General features: G+C 41.6%; 1 protein-coding gene across 1 annotated transcript; it reads right to left on the bottom strand.

The window, feature by feature from the left end:
• Positions 1 to 3,209: 3,209 nt before the first annotated feature.
• LOC116365357 (uncharacterized) lies at positions 3,210 to 9,449 on the bottom strand. The gene is made up of 8 exons (XM_031818007.1): positions 9,171 to 9,449; positions 8,766 to 8,823; positions 8,382 to 8,529; positions 8,250 to 8,286; positions 7,729 to 8,012; positions 3,932 to 7,481; positions 3,655 to 3,742; positions 3,210 to 3,391 (listed from the first exon to the last, which is right to left on the bottom strand). Exons 1-8 carry the CDS (start codon positions 9,357 to 9,359, stop codon positions 3,249 to 3,251), a joined length of 4,497 nt encoding a protein of 1,498 aa, XP_031673867.1. The 5' UTR covers positions 9,360 to 9,449; the 3' UTR covers positions 3,210 to 3,248.

The following is a 9,449-nucleotide window of genomic DNA, read 5'->3' as shown; positions in this document are numbered from 1 at the left end:
TTCCTAGGTTTTGGCCTTTCTAGGAGTTTTTCCTAGCCACCGTGCCTTCTACACTGCATTGCTGGCTGTTTGGGGTTTTAGCGGGTTTCTGCATACAGCACTTTGAGTATCAGCTGATGTACGAAGGGCTATATAAATAAATTTGATTTGATTTAGTCTACAACGCTGACAGGCAAACCGTGTCATTTCATTAACTCACTAGAATTACCTTGTCTTCTTCATTCATTTCGATTGCACTTCCTTTCGTGGTGAAATTAGTTTTGATTACTATTAACTTTAATCCACAGAGTTTAAGTGTTTATGTTGCCCACGTCATCATGTGATGCTGTGAGCAAACAATTTATGCCCAGCCTTCCTAGATAGGCCTGGGCTGCATAACACTATGAATCTGGGAAAACATAACACTTAAAAAAAAGTTTTACAGTGCAAAAATAGCGTAGGCCTACTTGTGTACTATTCAAATCCACACTAAAGCCACACCTCTTCACACAGACTTACCCAGATTCACTTCCCTGGTTAATCTGTCATCATGTTTAGTGTTCTCCATGGTTAATCTGTCTCTATGTTTAGTGCACTTTAATATAGCCTGTTTACTTATTTGAATGTTTGATTCTATTGCTTTTTATCCTGCAGATTTTGTTGTGGATTTAAATTGACTTTGGGTGTCTTGAAAATCACTTAAAATAGCACTGTTGTTCTAATCGTCAGATCGCAGGTATTCTGATCTTCACTGTCCATGGTGCTGAATCTGGCTGGGTAGATTAGTTTGAATGCTGAAAACTTGTGTGCCTACATTTAAAGGCCCTGTGAAGTCAAAATAATTATATTTCATATTGTACAACAGCTGATGAAACTAACATTGTAAATGTGTTTTACAAAAATGTGATCGGGGTTGCTTCCTGATAGTTCTGGTTGAAAATACAGAGCATGTTCCTCTGCCCAGGCCTTGCTGACACTTGCCAGATCTTACACTGCCCGGATAGGTATTTTGTGTGTCAGCTAACCACATCATATGTTATAGCAATCTGTCAGTCGATGACACAATGGATGACTTGGCACACAACCATTGGTTGATGCATGCAACACCTGAGCTGGGACACATTCTTTTCACAGCACTTCAATGCAAAGTCATTTTCGTAGAAGGTTTGGAGAGCATTTTCACTAACCCTAACCCTTTTCCTAACCTTAACCTCAGTTTCCTAACCTGCTACGAAAAATTCACTTCGATATTGAAGTGCCATGAAAAGAGAGTTTCCCACATCTATACAGCACCTTCTAATCAGCAGGTTTGCATGGGAGAGAGTTTTGGCTTTCCATGGCGACATCACCATGTGTAAATTGGTTTATAGACCAACGACAAAGAGAGTGCCAATAACCGCTAGTTTTAATTTCCCCTACACACTGACCACTCCCAGACAGTCCTAGCAAAATTCTTGCTTGAGAAAGTTTTTTTTGGCAAAAATACATTTTTGACCATTTTCATTGTAATCTATTACAGTAAGGTACTTAATTGTTACCCCAAAATGATTTGATATTGATATAAAAACGTCTGCTTTGGGCCTTAAACAGATATATTTACATTTTAGAATGTATTTTATCAAGGAAGTAAGTTATACTTGTCTTTTTTTATCTTACTCTTAGTTGCAAATAATTAATTTGGCTGTGGTTCATTTGATTTTCAGGACAACCCTGTTTGATAACTTATAGTATTATAGTGACTTCTTGTGGTAAAATGTCAAACTCACAACTAAACTCATTAAAATTGAGGTTTTCTTTACCCTGTCTTATCAAACAGTGCAACATTTGACTGATGAAATAGCATTCTTCTAAAATTCTTACACTTCTAGATGCAAAATACAAGTCACTATTCCAATACTGACCTGGACACAGGTCAAAACTACTCTGCCGAGCTCAAGTACTCTGTCGAGCTCAAGTTACCAGCTATGTATGGTTTCAACACTTACATTTATTGAGTTACTGAAAAGTATCCGACAAACATTGTTCGAATGTGAAAGTGATCAGGTTTTCTGAAACAGGTGATTTTGTATTGAAGAACCCTGAGATTGTGGACAGTAGGACTTGTGTGAACAGGTGTGAACAGCCTGAAGATAAGGATGTTTTCCTTTCTCTGTGTTTCGAAACTCAGGAACAGTTTGAATGTTTTTTAATTGTAATTTAAACAATGGTATGGATGATTAAGCTGGATCTTTCTCTCTGAATCAGGAGTGCACTTTCATTCTCCCAATTTTTCCAAAGGCCCAATCTGAGCAACCTTTGCTATAAACCCTGTCTTTCCCATTGTTGTTTCAAAAGTGGAAAATGATACATTTGATAATCAACCATAATGGGCATTTCACAGCCAAGACTTTTTGATCCTTCCTATCAAGGCCATGTTGGCCAGTTTAACCTTCAGCCGGTCCCTCTCTTCCGGAGTCCTCTTGGATTTGCACTCCACAGTAGAGTCAGTCTCAAAGGAGATGGCTGGGACGTGAGTGAGCAGGTGGCCCCCTGCCTTCTCCTGGGCCATGGGCGTGGGAGTCTGCAGGACCAGCCCGTGCGTCGCTTGTTGATGTCGAAGGTAAAAGCTAAGAGGATACACACAAACATTGACCATATAATGTAATGTTGTTACATGTAACTAACTAGCTTGACTTGCCACCGTGTGAAACATGTATGCTACCATATGTTACTAAAAAGAGCTAACAATATTATAAAATGTAATCCAGGAGTTTATGTTTGAATTCTGGTTCTCTCACAACACAAGTCACTCAGAAAAGCATATGTAGGCAGAAGCATGCTACATGTACATTTGGCATTTGAAAAAACTACAGCTGTGCTATGCTACCGAATGCAAAATGTATCTGTATCATAAAAGTGTAGTGCAATATTCCCTTTTTTTGCCACACACACACACACACACACACACACACATACTCTCTCTCACTAGGGACAAATGTTTCGGCTTCTTGTCCAGAGAGGTTTGAGCTTTAGAAGTTGATCTGCAGCAAAAGTAGACCTTTACTGCCATCTACAGTTCAAAGGTCAGACTAGCATTCAGTAAAATGTAAACATGGGCGATCCACAGAAAATGGAAATGTGTGTCTTTCTGTTTGAGAAGTTAAACCAATTAATTCCCTTATAACTGAGTGTCCTGCATCATGTATTATTTTATTGGTTGTAAATTAAATACGGTAGACAAAGGCCATCAATTCAATGCAAATATTACTGTATTAGAGGAAATTGTTGTATTAAGCTTGCTTTGAAAACCGTTTGAATGGCTTGGATAGGCCTATGGAGATGGTGGAAAACATCCTGATTAGAAGGGGACGTTTGCGAGGCTTCTCCTGTTGAGAGGTGGAGGGAAGACCCTCTGGGAGTCCAGGATGTGCCACTATGTTGGGCGACAGAAGAGAGAGAGTTGACATGCACTTTCATTTAGAAATGATGTTATATTGTATTCTTAGTTTCAACTCATTATTACTTTCACAAATAAATGAGAACCAGAATCTTGAGATTTGGAAACTATAAATAATTTTACATAAGAGATTACTACCGATAATATATAATGTACTGTATATAGGGTTTAATATTTTTGCAATAGCAGCTTTGTACACCAATATCTCAAACAGTAAATGTCCTGCTGTATGGACTTACATATGATATCTTCAGCAGTAGTCTGGTCTTTGGATTCAGAATGGCGGGAATTCTTCTTGGAATCCTTCTTGTTTCCCATCATGAATGGCTAAAACAAAAACATGTCAAAACAACTGTCACAGCAGAACAATCTCACGGTAATAACGATCACATCTTACACACCAGCACAACAAGATTTATAAATGGTTTTGGAATTAATGGATGGTTTTACATTTTCTCTAAATAACATTGTTTACTCACATTGACACAATTGTTAACTTAAATAAGTGTGATGTACCTTTAAGTCGAATTTCAGTCTGGCAAGCCTTTGTAGGAAAGACAGCTTCCCTCTGGTAGCCTTCACATCTTCAGCCATGAGAAGAGCTTCTGGCCTGGTGGCTTCGAAAGATGTTCTTGAGGCTGCTCTTGATGCCTCGTTACAACTGTGGAGAAGCTCCTTGCTCAATGACTTCACAAGAATCCTATTGAATGTGGAGTCCTGAGTCGACACGGCCAGTTGGATTATTTTCTCTGAGCCAAACTCCTTCAACAGATGTTTGTAGACGGTGCTGTATACTTTGTGACTCTTCAGGTTCTTGGGATAAGCTTGGGTCTCAGAGCAGCCTGACCATGCACAGAAGGCAGCTATAACTTTTGGAATCAGGTCTTGTGACGTGCGTGTGACGTCAGTTGGGTACAGATCAGTTTGGGTTTGGATTTTTGACAGAAGTCTCACCACTAACATGCTGATGAGGCCGGTGAAGTCATCATCACCGACTAAGTTGTCAGTGGATGGGGTTGAAAGCGAGGCAACATCCGGGCTGGTTGAATTCTGATCACAAACAATGCTCTGAGGTACACCGAAACAACTGATGGTATCCCTTTCCTCAGCATCTATGTTGGCCTCAAAGCCTCGTGCAGCATTGGAGGTCCCACTTGTTGTCATGCTGATGGCGGAGAAAGATGGCAGAGGGTAGGACTTACCACTCAGTAGACTGCCTATATCAGTTACAGTTCCGGTTGGAGATGACCCTCTGCTTTGTGCATCAGAAACCACAGAGTCCATGACCTGGCTTACCATTACTTTGGTAAACAGGCTGACTGTGTCACTAAATGCTGATGTAGAAAAAGAACATGAAATCCTATCTTCAGATACGCTAGCCGGCACACTAACTCCCTGAGCCAAACTCATTGAAGCTGTAGAGGGCACAAGGCTAGGAAGCAAGAGGCGCTTCACAGACTCCTCTGCAAAAAGCTGAACCAGCTTGTAAGCTGTGGGCTTCCCCACCGTCTTGTCATTCCTCTTCAGCTCAGTAAGGACTGTATCGGATGCACTCTTTCCAGCCGCCACTGTCAGAACCAGAGGGGTCAAGTTGCTCTCAGAAATGATGCGGTTGACTTGGTGAGTAAGATCACGTGAGAGAGCACCAATCCTACCCTGAGATATGAGCTCCTCCAGTCTTGCTATTGCAGCTGTTAGATCAGGGTGGAATGCAACCTCCCCTTCTTCCTCTGGATGTACCTCCTTTATGATGGTATCCACTATTGCAGACATGCTTTCCCTGGCATCACACACCAATGTTTTTGGCTTAGTAGATTTGCCCATGTCGATGACTGAGCATCTCACAATGGGCTGAGTAATACACTCTGGTAAATCAGAAGAGATGGGAGTGCCAGGGAGTGAAAATTCCCACTCTGACTTCTTTGATCTGGCAGATGAGGATGACAACAAGGAGGAAGAACGCTGTGACGCTTGATAGATCAGTTCCTCACCACATTCACTGCTTACCCTTTCAACATCCTTCAGCATCATTCCAACCACATTCTCTATTTGTGAAAGCGCAGTCACCGTTTGGTCAGATTTTGACAGCTCTTTCTGAATTGAAACCAGAATATGGCTGAGGGTCTTTTTGGCATGAGCCGTTGTTGCTTTGACTTGATTTTGCCATGTAAAATAATTCCTCATCTTTGTCTTCACATTGTGGTAAATAGTCTTTGCAGTTGTCCAGATCTTCTTCTCAGATACTTCCAAACCAGACTGTGAGCCTTTGGGTGTGGCCTCAGTGTACTCTGAGGTTTTCTCATCACTCTGTTGAAGCATAGAGTCTGCCTGCCATAGAGTAGTAGAAGACTCTGTGGGTGGGAAAAGGCTCTTCATGTCATTTGTAATTGATCCAACGATTTCAAAAGCAGTTATATCTGTATGCCTTAAGGAAATTGTTGATTTTGCTGGCAACATCTGAGAATCTGTCTGGCTGGAACTGACTTTGCTGGGAAAGCTACTGACTGATTTGATCAGTATTTTTCGCACTTCGTTGGTAGCGTTCATCTGGAACTCCTCACTGGAGAGTTTCTCAATGACTGAGGCTGGAGTATCTCTCAATCCTTCCAACCATGAAGAACCAGACACAGGCATGTCTTCTAGATAAGACATGACACTGTCCAAAAAGCCACAGACTTCAAGGGAGTTGGAAGAGGAACCCTCTGCAACAGATGATGTGCATTCCAAATCTGCCACCTCTGACCTATACATGGTCACAATCTGGGACAAGACCTCTTTGGTGCAGGGCACCATGTTGGAATCACAGAGAGACAGTAATGGTTGAGAGTTCTCACTTTGGCATTTACGGAGAGAACCAAGTCCTGTTGAGTTGACCACTTGCAGTATTGCCTCACTCTTACTGGTTTCAGGTTGCTCTGGTGTTTTCTCTCCTACAGAGTCAGTTGAATCACATCCATCAGATAAAGAAGATGAACTACGTTCTGATATAGGGGATTCACTCCTACATGGGGAAGGCAAGCTCAGGATTGAAACAAGCAGATCACTGGAGTCAGTATGCTCCAGAAGCACAGCACTGGAGTCAGCTTTTTCCATAAGTTCTTCCCCTTGGACTGGAGCTCCACCCATTCTGAGGAACAATGTCTCCAGCTTTGCCTGAAGTCTCTCGCAGAGTCTACGAGCTGCACGGAAGGGTTTCCGCTTTGTCGTACAGTGTCCCACTTGGGTATCTCTCTGGGTGCTTGTTGGCCGATCTAATTCAGCATACTGCACAATGTCCTTGACATCTTCAACAAAGTTATCAATTATTTTTGATGTCTCAGATTCTACTTTGATCTGTATGAGCTCAATGGCCGCAGAATCAAGGATCCTGTCAGATGGGCTAGATGCATTCATCAAGCTTGGAGTGGTACTAAACGAATGAGAAGGTTGAACCATACCAGAGATATCGCTCATTAACCTTCTCACAAGAATTTCACTCACAGCCTTTGAGGCTTTGGTCTTGAACTTCACACTAAACAGAGTGCCAAGATTTTGCATCATTGCTTTGCAAGATGTACATATTATGTTCAGCTCCTCTGGAACAGGAGAGTCTTCAACATCCAGGTGCTCCACTACAAGGTCACTGCCAGATGCCAACATTTTAACTTTCACAGCCACTTCTCGAAAAACCTTAGCCAATTCCGGATCTTCTTTTTCCAATTCACCCACCATCTCTGCGATAACAGTCATCACTTCTTCTGTTGCAGGTGGAATGCATGACTCTAATACAGAGGTAGAGCTCTGGTCCTCTGGGGTGGTGTGATCATCAAAACATTTCTGGACCATGTTGACCATTTGTTCAGCGGCCTGGGTACCAGAAGAAATAGGGGAGGACCGCCCTGAAATGGCTCTGCTGATGGTCGCAGAGAGGGCAGAGTTAAGCTGTTCGACCACCACCTTGATAAGACCAACAGTCAGCTCAGGTGGGCAAGAGGACAGGATATTATGATCAGACAGTTGCTCCTGGACACTTTTGATGATTCTGTCCTCTGTCATTCCCAGGTGGACTTTCACTGAGGTCTGGGAACTTTAAAACGAACAAGCAAAGCATGATAATTCCTGTCTTAACTTGGCAAATCGGTCAAGCGTTGTAATTTTAGTATTCTAAATATCTACATGTCCTTTTGATCGCTTTACATGCTCATTAATTTGAATATGCTCAAAGGCTGATACATTACATTTTGTACTACATCAGATAGCCAATGCAATTTACTCTAACACTGGATAGATGATCTTGGTGAAATCCATACATGAAAACCTTGAGAGGAACATACCTCTTAGAAGAGGGTGTTAGGGACCTGAGATGTTGAGCCCCTGTGCCGCCCTTATACATTTTCTTCGCCAGATATCTAACTTCCTGGATGAGCTCCAGTCTTTCCTTGTCAAAGGCAGCAAAGGATCTTGCACTACCACCCCTCTTGGGTGAGTCAGTGTCGTCGTCAGCAAAGTCCTTTACCCCAAGTACGCGGGCCAGGGCTGGCAGCAGGATCTGCAGGGTGGTCTGTGCGATGAAGGTTACAATTGTCTTGCACAATTTGGCAAGCAGTTCCTTCGTCATCTGTTTTGAACAAACAGAACAAAAACAGTATTTTCAATGGAACTGTGATGTAAAGTATTCTAGATCGAACAGAATGCATTTGATCAACATTGTTATTCTTGTTTGTGACTGAATTCAAAGTTTGATGAAGTCTGACAGAGAAATGAACATGAATAACAGAATATGACTTGATGGCTAATCTCTGAATTTAACAGATCATTGACACATCAAAGGTCAAAGGCAGGTAGGGAAACTTACAGGGTTTTTTAGTCCTTTGTAGATCACTTGCCACTGCCTAGAACATTTAAAATAAGTGTTTTAGTTAGTGTTTAGTTCCCACTGCACAATATTTCATAAATGTTGAACATTACAGAAACACTTTTAACATACTCATCAGTAAGATTGCGCAGGAATGAGATGAGGATTGGGTAGGAGTATTCCATCTCATCCTTGTTGCCTGGGCCGAATGCAGCCTTAACAGCTTTCTTCTCCAGGAGCTCAATTACAGATCCTCTATCCAGGTGTTTATTCCTGGAGACTAAAGATGTGATTGCCGTAGAGGAAGTAGAAACAAAATTAAAGAGAAATCAGACGTTTTATCTCTTAATACTCTGATTTCATTGTTTTAGAATAGGCCTATTTGAATAAAGCTATCTATGTGACCTTTCTTACTGATTACAGTAGACTACAGTTTCATTGAAAATGGATAGCACAACCTGCACATCACAGACAGAATAGAGAAACAATGTAGTACTACAGAGGTAAATCTCTGACCTGCATCGTTGTCAGTGCCCAGCTTCCTTGACTTCTTGCCACTCCTCTTCCTTTTTGCCTAGGATAGAACAGAACAGATTCCAGATCTCAAATGATGGCAGACATGTAACACCAGGGCCCGTATACATAAAGTACATCAGATAAGGTGTGGGCTCAACCTTGCCCAAATAATTGTATTCATTATGATCTCAAATGCAAAACTGATCCTAGATAAGCACTCCTACTCTGAGACAATTTATGAATAGGCTATGGGCCAGGTCAAAGCAGCTCTTAAAACACGTTTTGAAAACAGCTACTACGTATGTTGTTATCAAAGATATATAGATATCTATGGTATGGCTGCTATCAGGTACAGAGTGTAACCCAGTAGGCCTATTATGTGCTCTTTCACTCCTGCTATCTTACCTTCCTTCTCTTCTTGGCCTCCTCTTTGGGCGTGGCCACCGGTTCTTCCTCAACAACTTCCTTTCCTTCCCTCTGAGGATCACCATCCTCCCTCTGTGCTACCTGAAGGACAGACATTCCAATAAGTAATAATATGTCAATGTCAGAGTAGATCTGTGCAGAGGACATCATAAATAGAGCTACAGCCATATCAGAGCTAAGCTGGTGACTTTATAAAGAATGGTACATTTGCTTTACAATATGTTATAGCTTTTTACAAGAAATATCCACTTAGATTGC

Source organism: Oncorhynchus kisutch, unplaced genomic scaffold, assembly GCF_002021735.2.
Source record: "Oncorhynchus kisutch isolate 150728-3 unplaced genomic scaffold, Okis_V2 scaffold1228, whole genome shotgun sequence".
NCBI lineage: Eukaryota > Metazoa > Chordata > Actinopteri > Salmoniformes > Salmonidae > Oncorhynchus > Oncorhynchus kisutch.
Note: the sequence above shows the minus strand (reverse complement) of the source record. Positions and strands in the feature narration are given on the sequence as shown.